General features: G+C 42.8%; 1 protein-coding gene across 1 annotated transcript in view; it reads right to left on the bottom strand.

The window, feature by feature from the left end:
* The window catches only part of TEAD4 (TEA domain family member 4), a 59,491-nt gene that overhangs the window by 12,790 nt on the left and 21,956 nt on the right, over nucleotides 1-24,745 (bottom strand). Inside the window, exons 3-9 of the mRNA XM_009574230.1 lie at nucleotides 13,313-13,377; nucleotides 12,332-12,394; nucleotides 8,399-8,533; nucleotides 7,518-7,561; nucleotides 5,129-5,184; nucleotides 4,212-4,342; nucleotides 3,064-3,237 (exon numbers count right to left, since the gene is read on the bottom strand). Of these exons, the coding sequence (XP_009572525.1) occupies nucleotides 3,064-3,237; nucleotides 4,212-4,342; nucleotides 5,129-5,184; nucleotides 7,518-7,561; nucleotides 8,399-8,533; nucleotides 12,332-12,394; nucleotides 13,313-13,377 (668 nt within the window). The remainder of the gene's footprint in view (nucleotides 1-3,063; nucleotides 3,238-4,211; nucleotides 4,343-5,128; nucleotides 5,185-7,517; nucleotides 7,562-8,398; nucleotides 8,534-12,331; nucleotides 12,395-13,312; nucleotides 13,378-24,745) is intronic.

Genomic DNA, 24,745 nt, shown 5'->3' with positions numbered 1-24,745 from the left:
CCCCAACCCTGGTGTTCAGAGTTAGGCTTTTGGTGCACAACACATCATCTGGTATATTCAGTGCTTAGTGCAGTAATGGCAGGTTCCTGCCTCAGGTTCTTCAAGCCTGAAACTACCTATATACAAACCCAATATATTCAATGCCTTGATTTTTAAATCTTTGTCACCTGCAACCACCACTTCAATTCAGAACCTTTGAAAAATCAATCATATCTTCATGTCTCAAAACATCCCTTCCCATATTTAACTCTACTTGCCAAGTTTAAGGTTATCGATAATTTGCTTTTGGATAATACTTTTATCCTAAAATGATGCTATAAATTCAACAGTGTAGTAATTGCTTTATCCAACACATCTTTGGACATCAACAGTGTATTTGTATAGCTGTCCAGAGCAATCAAGCAGCAAAACGAAAAAGCACCCTAGCATATACTGTTACAGAGGTATAAAAATGCAGAGTGGTATAAAAATCTCAGCTGAAATCTAGTTTTCTTCTGTTAAACTGTTTTTTTAAATCACATTGCCTTATCTGTGAAAAGTGTTTATTGGTGGGGCAGTTGCACTACAGACATCTACTGCAATACACCAAACTGAGGAAGTCCCATGACACGTGTAGAATGGTGCATTATAGGCATGGCTCACATGCTTTGTTTAAGTATAAGACTTTATTGCCATATTTCAGGCATGTTGAATGCAAAGTTTTGCAACAAAAAGGTTCAGAGTTTTCCTCATAAAAGTCCAAATTTTCTGGAGCAAAAGTTTCTTTGAACTGCTTTAGTTATATTGCCTTAGAGATCCTAGCTGAAATCTTACAACAGGATTAATGCAAGTACTCCTGTGAAACACAGTGCAAATCATAAAAGTGCCCCAATCCTTTCTCATACAGAATATGGCATCAGGAATTGTGTTTTCATCCCCTACTACTGTCTACACTGAGAAACAAATACAAGACTGAATTATTTACTTCTTAAAAGCCTTAGCAGCTTCCACTCAATCAATGACTTGACTTGTAAACTTAGCTTATTTGTAAGTGACAGCCTGTAGTGTTTCCACCAATAAATCCTGATGCTAACTCTAGATGGGATTCAACAATGCAAAAAAAAGAATCAGAAAGTCAAAATATTAAACCAAGCCCAGAAATAGCACTGTCATTATAAGTGTACAGATGCAGATCCCCAGGGCATCATGTATACCTTGGAGTAAAGGTGTTTCAAATCCTATGTCACATCTCTTTATGCAAGCCAAATTTCAGTGAGTTGACACCTTCTGAGCACCAGACATCTCATGTGGGCCCAGAAAGGGTCCAACTTAATGACATCCAACTTAATGACATCCCACCACATAAATCCTTCAAAAGCCTAATTTAGGTTGATCTGACATGATGCATAGGCCATGTTTATCCTTCTAATATTAAAAAACAAACAAACACAATCCCCAAATCCAACTCCACAAGCACAAAAGCACACTGACAGTTTTGATAAATAAAATCACGGTTGCACTAGATCACAATTTCATTATGATTTCTCTCCTCTTAAGTCAAGGAATTCAATTCTCTCTACAGAACGTCTCCCTCCAAGCTCTTCCTTTTGGTTCCTGAAACTTCCAAAGCACTTCAGAGTGATACCACACGGAGCCAGTGCTCTTCACCTCAAAATGAAGACTTGCCTGGGATCCCTACCCCACAGCAGGAAGCAGCTGTTGCAGCTCCTACTTTTCCAAGGACCATTTCTTAGAAGCTATCCCCTCTTACTCTTTCCTTTCTTTTGTCACATCAGACTTCTGTTTCCTCTTCCAGACAGTTCTTAGTAGGGCAATCACTACCCAAATTTTGTCAAAGGATACCCTTCTCAGGAAGGTGCTGCTGTCTCTCCCAGGTATTCCTCTTCCACCCAGAACTGGGCTGGTCTTTTACTTTTTGTTTCAACCTTCCCAAGCAGGCTTTGTTGTACTCTGACAGAAGCTAATCCCATGAGGGACCGAGCTCAGTAGCACACAGTCTGCAGGTAGTAAAATCACGTGTCTCCAAGAATCACCAATAACTAACGCTCTAAGCACCAGACATTTCAACAGCAGGCTCCCAGCCAACATTCTCCAACTTAGTTCTGGAAAGGCTAGGCTTGGGACAGCTGGGAAGCTGCATCGCAAGGCACTTAAATTAACTCTTCCTTCTCCTGAAAGCAGGAGAAGGCTTTTTAGTGCCAGCTTTTATGAAGAGTATGAGAAATGAAAGCTCATTTCTCATCATCTCATTCCTGACCTGGGGTTGAATTATAAGTGGTAAACTCAAGGTGAAAGGCTCCAAATCCCATTACACATTCCCTCAGCCATCTAGCATGCAACTGCCCCAAGCTGCTATTATTTTTAATCTTGTAATACCTATGATAATATCGATCACCGAAACTATTTTGTTTGTACCCTGAAGCACAACGGCACAGTATTTGCAAGTTTCAGCTAACTCACAAAAATCCAAATTGAGTGAGTAGGCTTTTGCCAGGCTGATTTCTGCCAACTTACCAGAAGTCATTTCAGTAATATATTATCGGCATAATCCAATTTTATGATTATATATCTCTCTTATCTTTTGTCTGTCCTTGTGCCTGCAGTAAATATGCATCTGTAAATTATTAGTACTTGGATAACACAAAATGCAGCTAAAGAGATAGGAGAAGATATGGAAAAATGTTGCCTCTGACTGAGAAGTTACTCAACACTGAGAGAACTGAACACGTAAGAGTACGCAGAGAATAATTTCCTCTGAATTCTTCTCTTACACATAAATAAAGTTTTAAAGGGCCCAGGTCACCATTAGCAAATAAAATCTCCAGACACTAGTCAAGAACAACTCTACAGATGACACTGTGAAAGATACATCTTCCTCCAGGCCAGAATGAGGGCCTTGTGCAGTCAAGGAAAAATCTCCAGTGACAGTCGTGACTGTATTAAGTTGCCTGCACAGGGAAAATTTGTTGGGAGGCGGCAGTCTTCTAACAGCTAGTGAGGCCACCGCTTTTAAAGTGAGAACTTCATAGCAAATGGGTACCCTACAAAGGGTCCTTCCCTTACCCAGAATTTGACAAGGAAGAAGGCATTAGCTGGCCCCCTTTCAAAGAGCTCCTTCAGGCCCCCTTTTTTCTCAGGGAACTTGTCATAGATCTGCCGGATATCCACTGCCTCGAGGTAGGGGTCATTGTAGCTGGGGCTTGACTGCCCAATGTGCACAAACAGATGTTTGTTATACTGCAAGAAGAGGAAAAACATGGAATTAGGAAATCGTTTAGTACCGTTCAGTACATACTGAACATTCATGATTCTTCACAGAAGACTACTGGAAGTCACTGAAGATTTGATAGCACGTTCTAAAAGAGCAGAAGTATTAGCAGAAATATCTCTGCTAATACCAGCTCATGCTGTTATTTCTTTCCTATCCATGCTTCTTGCTTCTTCTGAAACATTATTGTTGGTTTTTTTCCTGTATTCACTCCTAAACCATTGCCTCATGCTGCTGCTCTATAGTCTGAAATAACCTGAGATGTAGAGCGTTACCTGTCCCAGGTCACTCAGTCAAACATCAGTGCTCCCGTCCTATGAAGAGCTGCCTGAAATCCCACAGCAAGGTACCAGCCAAATACTATCATCTTTTCTGAACTTCCCTACCTCAGACAGAGGAAATGTAACTGGCCCATCACCAATGTACGTCTCAGGATGCAGTATCACAAGGTTTAGTGAGACAGGCAAATCTTACTACTTCCATTTTATAGGTGGCACCATGGAAACACACTGATGCAAATTCATCCCAGTTGTCCCCAAATTTAAGTTCCTAGCACACCAGAGAAATATGTGGCTTCATATGATCTTACCATCATCTGATTCTGGGTTTATCCTCCAAGGCTGAACGGGACAGCTAGAATAGCCCGGCAGGGGCTGTACCACTGTCTTACGACCTCAGTGCCTTGAGCTCTGGTATGTGAACATCCATGACCCTGGAAAGGGAGGCCAGAACCACATGGCACAGAGCTGGCTATATCGCTATCGGCAATTCTATCCTCTAAGAGAAGGATATCTTGTGTTTCCCAAAGATGGCTTTCTATTCTCAGTAGAGCAATGAAGCAAGTATTTCCATACACATATGGTAGTATAACATATCCATGATGAACAGGAGCTACCTGAAGACCAAAAATTAATGAGGGGTGGAAGTCAGGTGTGTATCTTACTGTGTCTTGGTCTTGTTGTTGTTCCAAGAATGCAGAGAATTCTAACATCCAAAGTTTGGAGCTAGCAACCCTTCGTCCTTGCCAAGCTGGTGCTGATGGGGAAGGCGAGAGGCCAGTAGGAGACTCAAACCCTAAGCACACAGGATTTATATAACAAAATTTAGAAAGAGAAAAGTTGGTAATAACTTTCCAGCAGAGCACCTGTTGTCAAAGCTGACTAATTACATTTTCTTATGACTTCAGTCATCATGCAAAAATATCATTCACAGGGTTCTCACTCTATCCGTGCTCTAAATGGCTTGTCAGTTACCCTCTGCTAAGACAGCACTGTCGGGGTTGGTAATGATGTAGAAGACAATCTACCTGTTTTTGACACCAGAGAAAACATGTTCAGCAACTTTAAGAGGACCTAGATTGAGCCCTAAATGAGCAGTGAAACAAACTGCTTTAGTATCAGAATGAAGCATCACCATTAACATGACCACTAACCTCTCAAAATGGGGAAACTAAGAAGGAAAAGACATTTATTGTTCCACTTAATGAGAAATTGGAAAGGCAATCATGTTATGATGGAAAACAGTGTTCTAGTACATGCAGCATGGTGGAAGAACAATAGAGATACGTAAACTTTTATTTTCTGCTGAGTCAGGAGGAAAAGAAACCCCAAAACAACCAACCTAAAACAGGAAAAAATATTTTTAAAAATAAAACAAAATTTAAAAGCTTCAGCTCTCCCAGTAAAAGGATGGGAACTGGCGATAAGGGGAAATTATATAAAAATTAATTTTGGGCTCACTTAAATATTTCAATAGGTAAAAATATTTTTTAAAAAATTAATTTCTAAACTTTTAAAAGTGTTGGCTATTTTTGAAGTTGGAATATAATTTCAAAGCAAGGAACTACCTTTCCTTACCTACCTGGTAATGGCAGTGGAGGCTGTACAGCATAAGGTTGTTGAGAAAAAGGTTTCACGCTACAGAAGTACACAAAGGGAGATGGTTAACAAAACACCAAAACAAAACAACAAAAAAAGACTCTTGACCAACTGTTTGCGCAGATTAGATCAAGTATTTCTCCTGAGGGAGAAAGTGGCATAAGTGTCTTTGGGGATTTATCTTTCTGTGTGGGCAAGAGAGGGTCATGGAGAAAGACTCAAAAAACAGTAAGGGGCCAGGACTGGACCGAGTAAGATTTCCCTGCTCTCTCCCTGCAGACTTGTTATTCACTGTTAATACACTGGTGCCCATTTGGTTTATCCTTTTCTTTCAACCACAGATGGATTTAAATTTATGCAGGTGGATATACGTCTGGGCTGGGTGCCTCTCAGACTTTTAGGCCCAGATTCAGAGATGTTCAACACCCACAACTGAACCTAGCTTTCAAAACAGCTCAGGTCCATTTTAACACCACTGTACGAAAAATAAGAGTCTGGAGACATCATCTGACATCAGGGGTGGCAGACACTTCAAGCTTCTAAAAGAACCTCTCACATTGATGCTTCCTCGTTCACTTTCAAGCTAAAGGCATAAAATCTACTTTTTATTTCTCCTAGGATGGCTTCCATTCTTTTACTAGCCATTTTTCCCCACAAGGTATTTTAATAGTATCTGTTTCCCGATCTGCTCCACAAACATTAGCAATAGCACCACAAGAGAGCAGGAACACATGGCTTGCGTGAAGAACATACTCCCTTCCAGCTGCTTGTCCTTAAATTGGCTTAAATTGCTCCCGTTAGGTTACGTGATAAAAAGCGTGTCCCCATACAAACGAAGGAGCACAGAGGAACCATGGCAGGCAGAGCAACCTGAATAGTACTCTGACACAACTACACCCAGGACCATCACGTGTGAAGAATCAGCCCATCAATCAAAGGCTCATCTCCACACTGGGGCAGGGAAGGCCCAGTAACCCCGTCAGAGAAACAGAGCCCCTGCCAGGGCTGTCACAGGAGAGCCATCAGCTCCATTGTCCAGGTGTGAAACCAACCCAGTGAGCCAGCTGGGGAGGCTTACAAACCAGCCACCTTACAAACCGAGAGGGTACTGCCTAGATGGTACAGGACACGTTATGGAATGCAAGGGAAGAGCATTTTGGGATTGCACAAGATTTATTATGGGGATGTTTAGGGAGAATACAGCGATAAAAGGTGCCAGTTGCACGTAAGAAGGTCAGTGCAGTTGTCTGTCCATGCCCTGCACCTTCTCAGTGCAGTCTGTCCTATCTTCTCACTAAACTCTATTTCTAATTGTTTTCCTGCATGAGGCGCTCTCAGTTCTGTGTGTGTGTATGTTTGTTTCTGGTGTGCCAGCAGCAAGTGAGGGTGTGATCACTAGTAATTACCAAGCCAGACTAGCCAGCAAGTGGATGGTTTGGGAGCCAGCTGTGTGTGTCTCCAGGAGTAAGGATGCTTTTCAGAGGGACCAAGAGGTTCAGGCCAAATGACAGAGAGACTGTGGAGTCTGGAGGTCGACTGAAAGACAAGTTTGTGTGTGTGTGTTTATCTCAGTGGAAGGCAAACCAGGGAAACCGAAGATCCAGGTACTGGGTGGACTGTGTATCTAAGCCCAGTTACTGGAGAGATTCACAGTGTGTGTGTATTTGTGCACACACGTGCGTGTTTGTGTGTGTGAGTGAGAGGCCTGCACCAGCAACTGGAGTGGGGCTGTGGCCTCGGGGCTCACCTGCCTGGGTGCCAGCACACAGGGAGACAAGGGATCCCAGGACAGCTACTGGATGGATCCACAGTGCATATGTATTTCCCACTTAACACACCTTCACCCTCATCAGCCAAAGAGGGGTACAGGATGCGGCTGTTGGTGCCGTTTGTATTTGTGTCAGTGCTGAAGGTTCTCTGTCAGTGCTGTTCTGTGTGGACAGCCATGTGTATATGTGTGTATGTGCAATGTATATGCATATTTGTGTGTGCGCCTACCAGGAATACATGCTCACCCTCACTACTGGTTGAACTCGGGAGCATGGAGCTGCAGCAGCCTCGCCTCTATCAGGCTGCTAGATTCAGCAGCTCCCTAAAATAACCCATATCAGGCTGCTTGAGTCATGGGACACATTAAAGGAGTGTTGAAGGTACCATATGAAGACATAGGGTTTTATCTATTTAAGATTCTCTCATGACTCTCAGTTTGTCTTCAACCGTGGGCCTTAAGTCTCAGATCCATGATCAGGGAATCTGTCTGAGAGCAAAGATTACATTTTATAAATCTTGTAATAGCTAATGGTGTTCCTCAGGCAGCACACAGGAAGCAGCAGAAGCACCTGCTTTGGATGCTCACGTGAAGGAATACTCACTCTTGGGAAGATCCAGCTTGGCCTGGCAAAGCTCCTTGCCAAAACTGCAAGAGAACAACATACAGGCAAAAGTCACCACTCTTAGGACAGAGATGAAGAGCAAGGCTTGCTCCTTTCTCAGGAAAGAAACTGCAAGCTCACAGACTTTTAAAGATGTGACTGAGCTATATCTCTTCTTTCTACGTTCCCGGTTTCATCCTTGTGGAGGTGCTGACTGGTTTTCTTTCTACACACTACTACTAGTGACATGCAAGCAACTGACCCGATAGTGGTTTTTAATGTTAAATACTATTTTTGCACCTTGTGCCTCCCTCTCCAAAGCTTTAATGATGCTTACTCTCTTGAAGGGACCATTTTCCCCAGGAGAGCTCCATGGGAGTATTTTGACAGAAATCAATGCTCATCAAAAGCTCACTAGGCCCAAATCAAAGGTTAGGGGACGCTGACAGGCCTCCTCTATCAAGGACTTTATATAAGGACCATCAATTTGTGATCTAAGCACTCAGGATGAGCTTGGGAATGATAAGCTTGAGAAAAGGTCAGAATGGCCCAAACAGTTTTAATCCAACAGGATCCTGACTAAGAAAGTGATACAGACACCTAAAAATACTTCAGGCAGCCGAAAACCCAAAGGATCTGATTGTTCTCTCACTTGTGCCATTTTAAAAAAAGCCTATCGTGAAACTCTATTGTTTTACATCAGTGTGAGCAAAGAATCAGACCCAAACTATTGAAGCCATATGACAGATTAGCTCTACAAAGACAATGCCTTTTGGCCCATTCTTTCTGATGTTCTCAGGATTTTCCTGAGCAGGTCCCAACACCCTTTCAAATACTCAAGTGTCTTCAGCCCAACTCCTCCAAGACACTGATTCACTCACCCCAGAAACAGCAGGGTAGGCTGGTCGTGGGAGACCAGGCAAGGCCATTTTACTATGGAAGGCAGTTGCAGAGATAATCTGGGCAGATGACATTGTAGCCATACTCTGCATGGCTTTATCTTTAGCTGCCTGATCCTGTGGGCAAGAGTAGAAACAGAAAAAACAGAATTATTATAATGATAAACAACTTGCCTTGTCTAATGCTGCATAACCAGGATTCTCATCAGCTTCTTTGTAGGGAACAAGCATCTCTGAAAACCTGGACAGTAGACTCACCAATAACTGTCTTAAGAACTCTTCAAAGCATGTAAGTCTTTCACCCATTACTATAGCTTCAGATGTGATTAATCATCCTTTCTGAAATGCTGGGATCACTGGGTTAGAGACTGCTAAGCATTTATCCTTTCTGTCTGAAGGCTTTCAGCTGCACAGCTGAGATGTTTTGTTATGGAAAGTACAATCCTAATTGACTCTTGTGTTTTAATCATTGGTAAGAATATTCAATGGGAAAGACTCTCGCTTATCAAAAAAACCCTCCAAAAACAAGCTCACAAAAGGAGTTTGTCATCATCACTGAAAAGAGACTACCTCAATTTGGGACTGCATTAGTCTCAGGTAGAGTTGATAATTTTATTCCCATCCCTGGAGAAACAGGAAATCTTAATAGCCTCCCAGGGCATATATGCAAGGACATTCCTTTTTGTATTTTAACAGGGCTGTGGAATTGCACACATTTTTACAGGCAATGACAGTGCAACAACTAGGGGGTCTGATGTATGTTTAAAACAAATAGCATTCTTAATTTCTTCTTCCAAGGAATAAACAGACAAACAGAAGCACTTCCCCATATTCTGCCTTTCCTCCTACGTCCCCTACAATTAATCTTCGTCCTTCAAACACTCCACATTTATCTGTGACATTAAAATTATAATGGCAATGCCTCAGATGAATTCATGGCTTGGAGAAACTGCTGAAAGAGGTAAGCTCTTGCTGTCGTCTTCAGGAATTCTCACTTCCCACTTGCATTCATTGAACTGCCGTAAGTTCTCACCCTTGGGTCTCTATTCTCTCTAACCCCTCCACTTTCTGTAAGGTTTTCTAAAGTTCAAAGCCCAGGGATTCTGATGTGTCTAACACAAAAACATTTGGAGGAGGCATATCAAAAGCTCAAGAATAAAAGTTTATGGGCAAAACTTACATATCTTCTTTTTTACAGTATCTGTGACTCCTGTTAGTACCATTCAAGTGGATGGAAGGGAAATATTTTAACTCTGAGAAAGTTCCTAAGATTCTCCAAAGCTACAGGGAAGTTTTTCAGAATCCAGTTTAAATGATGCTTTAGGGAATATTTTAAGGATTACCTACAACATTTTTTAAGGGTAAGGATTCTTTTCTGTTTTTTCATGACATACATAAGGACCATTTCCCAGTTTCCATTGCAGAAAAGGATTTTTTTCCTCCCCTTACTTTCCCACTGGAAAAATCGTATTTGTCTACCTGAGTTTATACATGAGTTTATGGGGAAGAAGCATTTACTTGTGGAAGTATTAAAGAAAAAAACCAAATGAACAATTAAGAAGGGAAAAGATTTTATCTATTAACCCCTGTTGTGTTCTTCTGTTTTGTTTAAATGCCTGACAGACTGCTAGAAAAAGCATGTTTTTGTAAGACATCTCCTTTCTCTTTCAGCTAACAGTTCTGTATTCATTTGTATTGTGTTTCCAGTACAAAAAAAAAAAGAAAATGAAGCAACAAAAACTTTTACTAAACATTTGCAATGTTTGTATTTTCTTTTATTATTCTCCAAAGGCATAATAATAATATTAATACCACCACCAAAATTTCCCTCTTTTTCCTTAGTGCAGGTGATATCTTTTAGTCACCCAGGACATGGAAAACTACTGACTTCTGGGAACAGATTTTTCTCCAAGCTTTACCCTACTTTCCCACCTTTATCTGTTACAGGCACAGTGCACGCTTAGAGAAGACACCCCAATTTGTGTGGAGACGGTAGTATCATAGTAATTGCTCTGAAAAGGCAGCATGTAGCTGCTCTGATCTCTAGGATATAAATATGAAAACGTATACTCGCTATGGAAAATGAACAGTGATGCAGCAGGAACCTAGAAGAAGGGCAGCAGCTTTTGTGATTTCATTTCCTTGCTCTATGAAAATGACTAGCAAAAGCAAAGAAGTAAATGAGTTGAATCAGTGCTACAGACTTGCCTCTGCAGGCAGAAAGGAACGGTCTGGTGCTGGGGGATGGTTCACTGCAGGCAACTGGGCAGAGCTCACAGCATGGCCTGGGGTGGTGTAAAAGGAGAACAACCAATGGCTCCATGGAGCTCCCTGAGACACCTTCGTTCCCTGAGAACAAAAACGGCCAGCTCCTGTGTGCTAAGTGGAAACAGGCTCGGCTGACTGGCTTTTCAATCATGCCAAATCCCAGAGCTGTGACATGCAAGGAACGGAATCAAGGTTACAGATATAAGCAGCAGTAAATCTTTTAACAGCCCGGGCAGTTGTTGTTTCCTACTCACTCTAACTTGCTTCTCAAGCAGGCCTCCACCTGAATTGACCACTTAACAGCACCACAGGTTGCAAGCTTAGGCAGCCGTACCTAGCAGCACTGAATTAGATAGTTGTAATTTGTGGCTCCTTCTCTTTATCAGAGCAGCTGGAAACACAACAGGCTAATGACAGACACAACACTGTTTTCTAAAATGGACCTGGGGATGGGATGTGGGGGGTGCAGTCATGGCTTAGAGGCAATCACTGCTTGCAGTAGAGATGCATGCACTTCAGCGCTGGTCAAGACTGAGTGCCAACAGCTCACTCACAGACAGTCCACTTCTCCTGGTGCCCAGCGAGGAGTTGCCCAGACAGCCAAGAGGAAGCACTAACAGCCATCCACTCAACAGTCAGGGCTGGACTGGGCTGTCAAGATCCTCATCACTACCTGAAGCATGGAAGATCAGGGAAGCAAACACACTTCCCTCCAGATCACTCATTGCCATACCAAGTCAGGAAGGTCAGCATGCACCTTCCTTCTCTGGCTGTCTCAGTGATACGTAACAAGGACCAGACCTCACCTCCTGCTCGGCAAGCCCTTTCTGGATGGCTCCCATTCTAACAGGGGACACCCTCTTGTGCAATTGTCACTCATAAACTTGACCTTCTTCACATTTCTGGCAATTCAGTCTGAGTACATAAACCATCTCCCTGCTTCAAATTTGAGTGGAAATAAATGTCAAGAGGTATCAGTTCATCAGCGTGATCTGAGAGCTCTTCCTATAGAAAGGCAAACACAGATTTGCTCAAGCTAGTAGTCAACCATTTTCTTTCTCATCAGCCCAGGCCTCTTCAAATTAGGTCTGAATTAATCAAGGGGCAAAGTCTATTCAGCTGGCACCATTTTACCTGAGAAGATGCCAGCTGGCTTTATTGCTTCCTCTCAGTGTTTATGCCACCCAGAACACTTTCTCACATCACTACCACTAGTACAGGTGGAACTAGCACTGCAGTAACTGTAAGGCTACCCTTTCCCAAGGCCACCACAACACCAGGGACAGATTACTTGTCAGCATTTGTAACCATGAACCCCTCCTTCTCAGGCAAACACTCTTTGCATACTCCCAAGTCTAAGGGTCTTTCAGACTTGGATGACAGCAGCATAAACCGGAGGTAGAAATCAGACACATAAAAATCAAAGTTATTGTTTCTTTATTCTTTAAATAGAATTGCTCCAGACGTCACAGAGCTACAACAATACAAGTGTTTGCACAACACTTCCTGGGAAGTACCTTTTCCTCCCCAGCTTACTCAGTTCAGTGGCTAATCTCACCCTTTTTTAAGGCTATTCAAAGAGGGAATGGATGAGGGAATGGCTGGCTCGGGGGGCTTGCGTGATATCTTAAAGGATACCCATCATACCTTGAGCTTGGCTTGGATCTCTCTAGCTTTCCGCCTTGCCAGGACCTGGATGTGACTAGATACCTGCATTGAAAGAAAAAATCCATCTTCATTCCAGAGAAGTACTTGGTAGCTACTTGCAGAAGTAAACATACTTTAGGCACCTTGTGCAATAGGGAGTTATTTAGGGTTAGGGGGAGGGAAGCTTGAGGTAGCAATGAGATACTTTTCTGAACATAACTTAAAGTATCAGGAAATGAGGTGGAGGACCAGCAAACATGGGTCATTTAAGGCCTTTTCCAATTCAAATGGCTTTATCAAGCCAGAGACCTCCTCTAAAACTAAAGAACCCATCCTTAATCTAGGGATTGAGAATTCTGATCTCTTTGCTCCCCATCTTGGCCTCCTCTCGTGAGAAGGGAAACCCATGTACCATATCCCTGGCCGCTATATAATGACTCTCAGAACTTCCCCATATCTAATGTGGGCTGAAATGCATGATAGAATGATTTAGGTTGAAAGGAACTTCTGGATGTCATCCGCCAACCCCCCACCCAAAGCAGGTCTAGGTTGCTCAGTGCTTTGTCCAGCATAGCCTGGACTCTCATTCCCAAATTACAAAGATTCCTTTTTCATCCCACGTGCCAGGTATTTTCAAAAATCACAATTGCTGTCCATCTGTCTGGGCTGAACAAAGAATCTTCATATAGAGGACCACTGATGTTCACTGAAATGTTCATTAGTAGACCAAACAAATAAAATCACACACAGTAGTAAAATTTGTGTGTCATGATGTGGGAGACCTGAGCATTACAGTCCTACTGTAAAATGCCTGAGCTGACCCTTCCCACCATTCTTATTAACCAGCTCAGCACAACCACCTCTTTCCAGCAGAGCCAGACTCTAATAGCAAGTGAAAAGCACGGGATTTGTTCTCATAAGCCCTCATCATGTCTAGTGGTCCAAAGAAGCTCATGTTTACAGAGAAAACTTTACACTTACCTGTTTCCTTGTGCGTGTTTTCCCTGTTCTCAGCTTAATATAGCGGGCAATCAGCTCATTTCGGCCTGGAACAGAGAAATAATGCAAACACAAGTTTAGAAAGCTATGACCCCAGGGAAAAGATGCACAACGGATTTATCTATCTATAGAGATCAGCAGTGGCGTGATACTGTCACACTATTTTCTTTCTTAGAAAGGTACTCATTAGTTCACATGGTAGAGGTCTGAATTTTAGGAGCAGAACTTTAGGCTGCAAATTCTATTTCCCAGTTTGCATCTGTATAGCTTAAAATTACCAAATAAAAGGAGAATCACATGTTTTGCTTAATAATTACATTACCACAGCGTGTAGAAGCTGTAAACACGGATCAAGATTGCCAGTACAAACAAAGAAGAAAAAGGAAAGCCACTTGCCCTAAAACATTCAGAAAGGCAAGAAGAAAGATCCAGGAAACAACAAGCCAGTCAGCCTCACCACAATCCCTGGGAGGTGATGGAGCACATAATCCTGGAAACCATTTCCAGATACGTGAAGGACAAGAAGGTGATTGGAAGTAGTCCACATGGGAAACATGGGAAAGTAGTTACAAATGGGAAATCATACTTAACCAACCTGATAGTTTCTACAGTGAGGTGACTATCTTGGTGGATGAGTACAGAGCTCACACATATTGTGACTCTAGTAAGGCTTTTGACGCTGTCTCCCATAACGTCCTTATAGGCAACCTGACAAACTATGGGTTAGATAAGCGGACGAGGAAGTGGATTGAAAACTGGCTGAATGGATGGGCCCAGAGGGCTTCAATCAGTGGCAAAAAGTCCAGTTAGAGACAAGTCTCCAGTGGTGTACTGGGCTGAATACTGTTCAACATCTTCATTAATGACCTGGACATAGTGCAGCCTCAGCAAGTTCACAGACAATATAAAACTGTGAAGAGGCTGATACACCAGATGGCTACGCTGCCATTCAGAAGGACCTTGACTGGAAAAATGGGCCAACAGGAATCTCATGAAGTTCAACAAAGGAAAATGCAAAGTCCTGCACCTGGGGAAAAATAACCCCAAGCACCAGTATATGTGGGGAGCTGACCATCTGGAAAGCAGCTTTGCAGAAAAGGACTTGGGGGTCCTGGTAGACAACGAGCTGACAATGAGCCAGCAATGCGCCCTCATGGCAAAGGTGGCCAACAGCATCCCAGGCTGCATTAGGAGGATTGTTGCCAACAGGTCAAGGGAGGTGATTTTTCATCTCTACTCAGGACTGCTGAGGCAACATCTGGAGTACAGCATCCAGTCCTAGGCTCCTTGGCACGAGAAAGATGTGGACATACTGGAGTGAGTCCGGCAAAAGGTCCACAAAAATGATAAAGGGACTGGAGAATCTTTCATATGAGGAGAGGCTGAGAGCTGGGACTGTTCGGGCTGGAGAAGACTCAGGGGGAGTTTTATCAATGCATATAACTGAGGGGAAGCAATGAAGAAGGGGGAACCAGTGTCCTCTCAATAGTGCCCAGTGAGAGGACAGAAAACAACAGGCAAAAACTAAAATACATGAAATTCCATATGAAAACAAGGGGGAAAAAAAAAACAACAACACAAAACTTTTTTACTGTAAGCGTGGTCAAACGCTGGCACAGGCTGCCCAGAGAGGTTGCGGAGTCTCCATCCTTGGAGATACTCAAAACCTGACTGGACACAATCCTGGGCAACCTGCTGTAGCTGACCCTGCTTAAGCAGTAGGGCCAGACTAGACAATCTGAAGAGATGCCTTCCAATCTAAATGAGTCTGTCATTCTGTGAGTCTAAGTACAAGAAAATAAACAACAATGAGGAAGTACATGGAAATAGTTACACAGAATTTATCAGTGTGGCATGATACAGTGAATTAAAAGTGCTTTCAGGCTCTTGCAGGCATCCCAAAAAAGGAGCATTCTTCAGAAGAGATATAGAGAGGGAAGCTTAGCTTTGTGGAAGGTTTGGGGAGCTCCCATAAACAGGAAGGTGGGGCACTGGCTGGAAGAGGTGAAGGAATCCTTGTCCGATTATGGAACAAGCGTACATCGCAGGCTGAAGACAGTTAGGTTTTACACCTTGATTTTAAGAGATGACACAGTGAGATTAGGCCCTTCAGGGCCAAGGGAAATGAAGACAAGTAGCTTTATGTTCAATGTGAGAGGAGAGGCCAATGCAGAGATGCAAAGAAAAGACGCTCATGGTGACAGATGAGGGAAATGGTATTAACAGCAACATGAATGAAATGGCTAACGAAACGTGAAGCTACAGGGTCACTGGTACAGAATTTGTAATTGCTTGGAATGAGAGCAGGAAACTGCAGAAGACTCAGGTCCAGGATTCAAAAATCAGGAAGAGAAGCAGAGAAGGCTGAGCTACTGACAACTTCAGCAGTGAACAGGAGAAGCAAGCTTAGACCGGATTCACAGCTAGCACCACAGAACTGTTTGAGAGTGGACGCCAAGACATGAGGCAGACTATGCAGGTTCCACTGGCTCCCATGTATCAAATCTAAGCAGACCCACAGATTTTATTCTCTTCCTGGAGATGGAGGAATAAAGAGCTGAAACAGAAAAGCAGCAGCTACACATCTGAACTCTAGGCTGATTCAAGGCTGAAAACAGGACAGAAAGAGCAGGCTCTGCAAAATAATACATTTGTGGTGACCACACTAGTAGCGATACAGTACCTCAATACGAAGTTGGGAGTGGGAAGTGCAAGGCTGTGAGACATCTTGTATGGCTGCAAGTGTTTGACGAATGAAGCAGGAATAAACTGGGAAGCAAAGCCACAGCTCTTGTGAAGTTTATTTATAACAAAATAATAAAAAACCATTATTTTCTATGAAAAGTTTATGGGCTGAATGGAGAACTTGTACATTAGGACATCACAGACATCAAAAAAGCAAGCAGTGAAAATAGATGCAATATTTATTCCAGTAGTTTAATATTCCATGAAAAAGTTGCCATTTATTTTTATTTTAAACCCTTGTTTAACTCAACCCTGAAAAAAATGAATGCAAGGAAGGACTCTATTCTAGGGATTGACCACCCAACCCTTTAGGGAAGGGCTGGCAAAGCTCTTAATTCCATCTGTTTCTGAAACAAAAGAATGCAAATATCCATGACTGCATTTAGGCCACGTTCATGAAACATAATCAAAGCACATATAGGGATGGGAAAGCATTTTACATTTACAGATCTTAATCTTTTCCTATTGGTGTCATTACAGAAGTTCTACTTATTCCCCTGGGAGAAGAATCAGGTCTGTAGCTGAGAAAAGAAAACAGCTCCAGCTCCTCTATTCATAAATTAGGAACTATTTCTGTGCCAGAAACACGATGCCCAGCATGTAACCACTGACTTCTTCAGTTCCCACAGTTTCAGCATTAGCACGGTGACGTGGCCAGGAGAGTTTGATGGGAGCAGATGCTGTTGTGCTACCTTCCACCTGGCTGCTTTTCCAACTAATGTAACCATTTTCACAAAGCCGAGACCAATTACTAGTGGACACATACCCACACCACCTTTTTCTAGTGCCAAGAATAATATTTATGGCTTTTCAAAGCCTCCATCTGTTGGACATGGATCCAAGTTGAAAGGTAAGAAACAGCAGAAGTGATTCTTCTCGCACAGATGCCAGCATATACGAAATTTCAGAAGGACAGTTTGACACACATCAGAAGTGGGAAATGTACAGAACAAAACAAGGTGCTCAAACCCCATTATCTACAAAGAAACAAGAAGGAAAATTTATATACACTAAGAGGTGTATACACCCCTCCTTTGAGGGGCAAGGGGAATGAGTTAATGGAAGAGAGAGGAAAAGCTAGCCTTGAGAAAAAGTGGATGTGGAGAATTTCAGGCAAACTTTTAAAGGGTGCATATTGGGCTATACTGACAATTTGAACACATGGAAACTCTCCAGACACTGGCTCAAATATGGGTCATCCTTGCAAAACTCATTTCAATGGATTCTCGACCAGATATAATAAATGTTATGGAGCAAATTTAGCTTTGTTGTGTTTCCATAAAAGTCAAGCAATTATACAGACTGAGCAGTCTGACAGAGCACTATTCTGCTTCAGCAGTAATCAGTGTGAGAGGATGCCATGAACAGCCCTGTGCCAGTCACAGTCAATTCCAGCCATCTCCAAAATGGATGAAAACAACAATCCATCAAAAATTCAGCCAGTCAGAGGTGCACAAGCTACCTGTACTCAAACATATTTTGGAAAGGGCAATAGCCACCAGGGGCAGGAGACACATGAGGAGACACACACAAAAGGAACAACAAAAAAGAAACGTGACAATGAGGGGCAGGAGACACATGAGGAGACACACAAAAGGAACAACAAAAAATGACAATGCGCGGAAGGAGAAATGCAAGATATGTAAAGACACATTTGGAGAACAGGAAGGAGAAAAGGAGACATGTGGTAGGGGACATTGTTGGGGACTTGGCTGGAAAAGTACTCTTGGAAAGAAGTGCTCCATGGTAGAAGGAGTACACTTTGCGGCAACTGCAGCCCCTGGAGGACCCATGCCAGAGCAGGGACAACCCTGAAAGGACTGCAGCCCATCAAGAACCCATGTAGGAGCAGAGGAGCAGCAAGAAGCAAGGAGCACCAGAGGAAAAAAAACTAAAAAGCAAGGACTGGCAGAAAGAAACCTTTACACAGTGACCCCAACCTCCTGCACCACCCAGCACCTCATCAAAGGAATTAGGAGGGACTGAGTGTTATAGAGAATAAAACAGGGGAAGCTGAGACTAGGAAGCAGGGATGAGAGGCAATAAACTGTAGTTGAGCCTGGGAAAGTGGGAGGTGTTTCCCTAAGTGTGTATTTAACTGTTTGTCTTTGACAACATCAGGAAAAATTGCAAAGCTCTCTCAGGCCATGTACTTCACTGGAGAAGACTAGAGGGAGAGGAAACTGTTGTACAAATTGCACATATTAGAAGCTGGTATAGAAATTCTCTAGAGAGAAATTTTCTAGAGAGAGCATTCAGATGTGGATCCTCAAAACTTCCATTTTTAGAATTCACTTCCCACTTGCCACCACCTCTCATACAGCCTTCCTCTTCCAGAAGTGTGTCCCCACAGAGCCAGGGAAAAACAGAAAGGTGGCAGGGTATATTACGCTAATAAAGATACTGGTAGCAAAAAAACCAGATCACTCTACAAAGACATTAGCATCACAGGGATTACTAAATATAGAACTATATAAATCGTCAAGCCCAGTAAACTCTGCAGCAAGAACGTATTAAATTACCATGAATCAAAACTGCCAGAGAAGCAAGTCCTAAATGTCTTTTGTTTTTCTTATCAGAAGTTGGATGTAAGCAGGTATTATGCTGCTGGAAGCCTGTAGGATCGCAGCCTCTGGAAAGCACTTTCTTTGTTTCACAACCCTGGCTGCAGGGTCAGCAAAGACTAGCACTCCTCATTTGGCTGGAACAGGCAGAGCTGTCATAAATCGTCAGATGGTTCATTTTTTAGAGCCATGTAAAGCGTCCCTCAGTAATCTGATCATATGTTGTGTTCTTAGAATAACTCCCGCTGAAGCCTGCCATGGTCACCAGAACCTGCCAACAGTTGTGCCTCCTCTGTCGAAACTGCGCATTGGGTTTCACGAAGATCTAGCCAACATACCAACTGCAGCGCAGCACCCAAAAGCTCTTTATCCTCCCTGTAGCCTTCCCCTTGGAAGCAGGGCATGAAAAAAGGAGTAAAGAGATACTCTCTTATGCTCTTTACCTCTCACTCGTAACAGATAAATTTCCAAGAGTATCAATTTAGCTCCCACTCCGTCTTACACTAAATGGCAAAATTTTGCATTCAGTAGTTATCCAGGAAGGTGTTGCTAAGAGAAGTGAATAAAGTGGTTTTTTGATTCTCCATTCTACACCTGTGCTCCTTTCAATGGAAGAGGAGAGAAGTGTCTGCCTCTAAGGAAGGGGGAAAATCAAGGAAATTCCCACAGCTATAGAAAGCATTTCCCAGTCCTAGCCAGTCGTGCTGGCTTTCTGCTAGTAATGGTATATTACTGCTTGTACGAGAGGCAGATAAAGCATCTCTTTAAGCCTTATACTTCCTCACACACCTGTTGCCAAAGAAAATAGAAGAACCAAAAGCCTCTCTTCTGTGATGAGTGAGAGCAAAGAACTCAATGATTTCTGCAAAATCTTTCCAGTGGGAAACTGCATGGAAGTATCTGCTTCTTGGTAGCAATATCTTTTCTGTACCCAAAGCAAACATATGCACCTACCTGTGAAGAGCAGCAAAGGTAAGAGAACTACAGAAGCAACTATCCAGCTGCATCCAGTGAAAGGTTAATCAAAGTAAGGTCAAGGAAGCCATCTCAACTATCATTTCAATTTCTTTGTGTCATTTAATGATAGCTCCTGGGACACGGCTGTCTCCTGAACTTGCTAAGCATTGAGTTAACTGTTGACTACAATCAACATAAACATAATGAATTGTGTGCATCAGACAGCATGACAAATAAATCTAGACACAAGAGGGAATTTAAGGACACCTCAGCTGCCCACCAAATGATTTATGGGCATCTCTATGCATACGAAGCAAAACTAACTGCCGAGCAAGTCTTACCAGAATGACACTTAAGGCCAAAGCAGTGTGTGTTATGTTCACATGTGCATGTACAATATGGGACTAACTGCCACTGGGGTCTGCCCCGATCCATACTACCTTGCACAGCCTTACCTTCCATTTCTCATTCCACTGCTTCCTCCTCCCAGCTACAATAAATGCCTTCCTGGGCATCACCTTTCCCAGAGACAGGGCTGCATGTGTCAAAAACCACATTTTTGTCTTTCTGATGGCTCATCCCATCTTCTCATCAAAATGCACTCAACTCTTACTGATATAATCTTTAACATTAGTTTTAATGCTATCTTTATTAGACTTTCCCTTCATCACAAATCATCTTTTCTTACCAAAGCCTTGGTGAGAAGACTCTGCTAGCTTCCCAATTTCCCAGCCCAGCTTTTTCAGGGCAAGAGAAAATGCAATACATGACCTTTCCTTCTCTGGCCTGGGTTCCCTTCCTATCTTCCTTGACTTCTGGCAATCATTAATGTTACATCTTTCTTGATTACTTAGCATGCTTGCTTTCAACCTTAAAATCTCTTTTTCTGGAAACTTGTTTATGAAGTTTTAGACTTTGGCCTCTATCTCTCCTATAGGTCATTCTCCCCCTCTTTCTGAGCTTTGTCTTGGTATACAACTTATAAAATACAGTGATGCTGTTGAGCACCCAAACTCTTTCAAAGGCTAAATCCTTCCCTCCCTCTCTGTTTCAGCTCCTACTTTTACTATTAATTCCACTACCAGAGCTGAGGCTATCCCCAAAGTCAATAAAAATTCTGCAATAACCATCTCCCTATTCATCCCTATCTTTCCACCTCTCCTTGAGAACCTCCATCCTCATTCTCTCACTGTTAATCTCTAAACTCTCTTGTTTGCTCTTCACTGATCTTCAGTCTTTCTTGGTACCTATAAACTAAACATACTGAGCAAGTAATGCAGCATGGTGTCTCGTTTTTCCCATTTGCCTGACCTGCAACTGTGGCAAATCCCTGTAGGAAGTAGGGACTCCCAACAGCAGTGGACAGTCTTAAGAGCAGCATGTTTATTTTTAGCTAGGGCAGGAGACAACTCTTTAAATGATATATTAATAAAAATGAAGTTCACTCTGATCAAGCTCTTTTCGAGATTTTTTTTAACAACCTGTATTTTTATTCCTCACTTTTACACTGAATCCAGAGAACTGTATTCGGGAGGCAATAAAAGAACTTAGTACATCAGTATGACCATCATACTGGGATCACTTCCCATGAAAGAGACCATAGAAAACCATACTGCATTTTACTGCACTGGCCTATTCTAGGAAGACATCTCTCCCCTCACCAATGCAGAACTTCAGTGCTTAATAGTCAGGTTCGAGTTCCCATAACACAGTTACACATACCAGAGAATTTTATTTTCAGCTGTGAGAAGAAGGTTTCCTCACTCTGATCATTTATTCCATGCTTGAATTTGCTCAGAAATTAACATTCCACAAGAAGATTCTCTGAGCTCATGCAGTCCCTACAATAAGGGGATTTTGAGATGAAGAGTCAAAGAAAGCTGAGCCAGTACTTCTGAAAAACATCAAAACAATCAGATCCCTGAAAACGTGATATTGAAGTGATTAGCACCACCACATCGTCAGCTCTTCCCCGACATACCTGTTTTCATCATTTGACTGTGCAAGCGCTGAGCTCCTTTCTCTTCTGAAATGACAAAGAAGTTGAAGCTTTATTTGCTGGGCAGAATGCGCCAGCCAAGCACCTCACGTGGGGAAACGGCAGTCGGGTGATCAGTCTGTCTGAGGTCATAAAACTCAGTCATCTCATTGCCTAACTGGTCTAAACACTGAAACCCCGTCTTGCGTAAAAGGCCTTCTGCTGGGAAACTTAGCATTTACTCCTCTCCTTTTCCACTGTATAATCTAAATTCACACCTAGAAACACAAGTGCTATCCCCATTTAGAAACTGCTGTTTCTTGATGGCCAGTTTAAGATGCTTCACACAGGATGCACGACTGAGGGATAATAATTACAGACCCTGCAGGTTTTGGGAAGCTTCTTATTGGTTCCAAACAAGGAGTAGAGATAAATGAAAAGTCAGTCACAACAAGTGTAGTTACAGCAACAAATTCTTCATCAACAAAACAACCTGAAGAGGTTTCCCTCTCCTCAGCTGATCATTCCTCCTCCTGCAATATTCCATCAACTCCTGTGTGCAGCTGTACTCATTAAATTGCTGGAAGAAGGGGAGGGGGGACGGGGCAGAACAACTGACACGCACCACTCTAAACTAATTACCAAAAATTAAAAAATAAGCCCCGCCATCCCCCATTTGGATTTTGTTGTTGGTTTTGTTTTTCCCGATCAGCCTATTTTTAATTGGATTGGTGAATTAGTTCATTTTGTGGCCACATTAACCACGGCATTGGCACAGCAGAGAGAACAGAGGAAGAATCAGGGCAGAACTTCTTAAACCAGTTTTGCCACCAGAGAAACTGTAGCCTGGAACTGTACTCCACCTAACCCTCACATACATACAGACTGGTAAGAAAATGGGCAAGGCTCTTCCTGTGCTTGCATCATTTGTCTAAAGGCTAGACAGAGTTAAAGTGCCTCCTAATTACTGCCCCAAAGACACGTGGAGTTACTCCTTGTGAAGATGAGCTTTTACTAAGGTACAACAATGTATGCATGCAGCAATCCCTCACCATCAGCCTAACGGGAAGCTCCAGGCTACGCAGCTCTTCGCCACCCCTCAGCCTTTAATACAGTTTTTCAGCGCATAAATTGAATGTTCTCATCAGCTGTGTTTTCCCACATTATCACCTCAGGCCACAGAAATGTAAGATAATCCATCCAATAAGTACTCGTCCATATACACATTAAGGGCTGCAACAGGAACAGAGCTGGGACTTGTTCTGGTACTTCCCAGTGTAAGACTGTTGAGAATCTTACAGAAATTGTTTAGATTCAGTTTGGCTGGGAAATCCCACAATCACACCAAAGCAGCTGCATATAGTAATATGAGCCCTTCAAATGCCAGAGAGTGTATCAGATAACACCCGAAACAGCTAATAACAATCCTATATGGAAAGGCATGTCAAACTAACAACTTTCAGTCTCCTTAGGACACCTGAGAATGACAACATTATACAGGCACAAACACTGCACTCACTAAGGCCCAGGTTCAGAAAAACATGACCGTTGAGGGCAGCACTGAAACTAATGCTTAGCTATAACAACATCCTCCAGTTCCCATAAGCTGAAGTTCTACATTACAGACCCAGACACCTGCTAAATTCTTCCTTAGGTCAATAAACGTCTTGTCTGCTTGTTTCAATAACTGCCAATAGGTGCAGGGTATCTGAAAGCAACTCTCCAGTTGCTTTCAGTGATATTGCGTCAAAGGATAGCAAAAACTTCAGCACCTCTCCTCCCCCTCCTCATTCTGTGGTCAGCTGCCTCTGCGGACACCAATAGTACACTGCTTCTTGCAGATTTCTGCCGAAGTGCATATGCCCAGATGACAGGCTGACCAAGTACTCAAAGCTTCAGCTACCACAGAAATCGGAGCTAAAAGGGGTCTGTGAGATCCATGCAGCCACTTGCTGCGTGACCAGCACAGAACCATGCAGTTCTCGAGGCATCTGGCTTGGTGTGGCTTAGTCCTGTGAGGAGTTGTGACTGCTTCACTTGACGTGTAAGACGTGAAAATTATGCAGTAGCTGCAAGGAGAGCAAAAGAACCCAGAGACTGTTCTTGCATTATATGAATAAACGAATACTGATTTTGTAAGTGGAATGGCTGCCACTTCACCCATCTTCAGTTTTTGCCATCATAATTTAGAGTGCAGTCATCGTCCATGATTACTTTAAACCATCAAGTTATAGCTTCAGCTTAAACGAATGGCTGGCTACTGCTGAAAAACTGTTTGCCTTTTTCCCCTAACTCCCTCTCACCAGATCATCCCGCAGGTCAGTTCAACTCTCTAATCTGGCAGAAATCTGTCCAGCTCATTTTGCCAGAGTAGTTTGCTCAGTTTAGCAAGCTAAAATGGATCAGCAAGGAATCTGCTGGAAACTGAAGTTAGACTAAAGAGTGGGAGCACAAAACTGGGAGCAGAGCCGGGGAGCAAGGAAACGGGAGTGGCAACTCCCTCTTTTCTCCTGCAGTGAACTGTTAGGTCATCTCACTGTTTCTGAAGGAAATATATTCTTGGTCTCAACACAGAAGTTTTACACCATCCCAGCACTAGCAGAAAGAGTTATTAAAGATGTCGTATTCTGTAGCAGGTGAAAAGAGAATGTGGACAGAAAAGCCTAGCAGAAACGCAGGCTTCATAACTGGGTAGCTACCCAGGAACTGGTCTGGATAATAGCTGAATTCTGCCAAGCTCATAAAATTCCCTTACTGTGGCTTGTGACATTTCCCCTGGCTCTCTTTCTGCTCCTAACACTGGAGCAATTCTGTTCTACATTCTTTAAACACCTGTTTCCTGAGTGAGTTTACAATGTAAGTCTGATAGATAGCTGGGCAACCACGATTCAGGCAGTGACAGGAAAGCACGAACAAGAGGATGACAAAACTATTTAAGCTGCAGGGATACCTGAAAATGCATATAGATCCAGAAGGAAATTTGCAGATATCTAGGTGCTTCAACCACCTTCCAGATGACAGCTGCTGTATATAGAATTGTCAAATCACGTTCCTCCAATCTTAGCCAGAAAGGATCAGACTAGACATGAACAGCTTAAGTAGAGCTGGCTTTGCCTCCGGGCACAGGAGCAGATGAAATGACCTTTGAAGGTCCCTCCCAGCACCATTTTC

This window comes from Fulmarus glacialis, unplaced genomic scaffold (genome assembly GCF_000690835.1).
Source record: "Fulmarus glacialis isolate BGI_N327 unplaced genomic scaffold, ASM69083v1 scaffold9763, whole genome shotgun sequence".
In the NCBI taxonomy this organism is placed as follows: Eukaryota; Metazoa; Chordata; class Aves; order Procellariiformes; family Procellariidae; genus Fulmarus; species Fulmarus glacialis.
The sequence above is the reverse complement of the archived record's forward strand: the minus strand, read 5'-3'. Positions and strand labels throughout refer to the sequence as shown.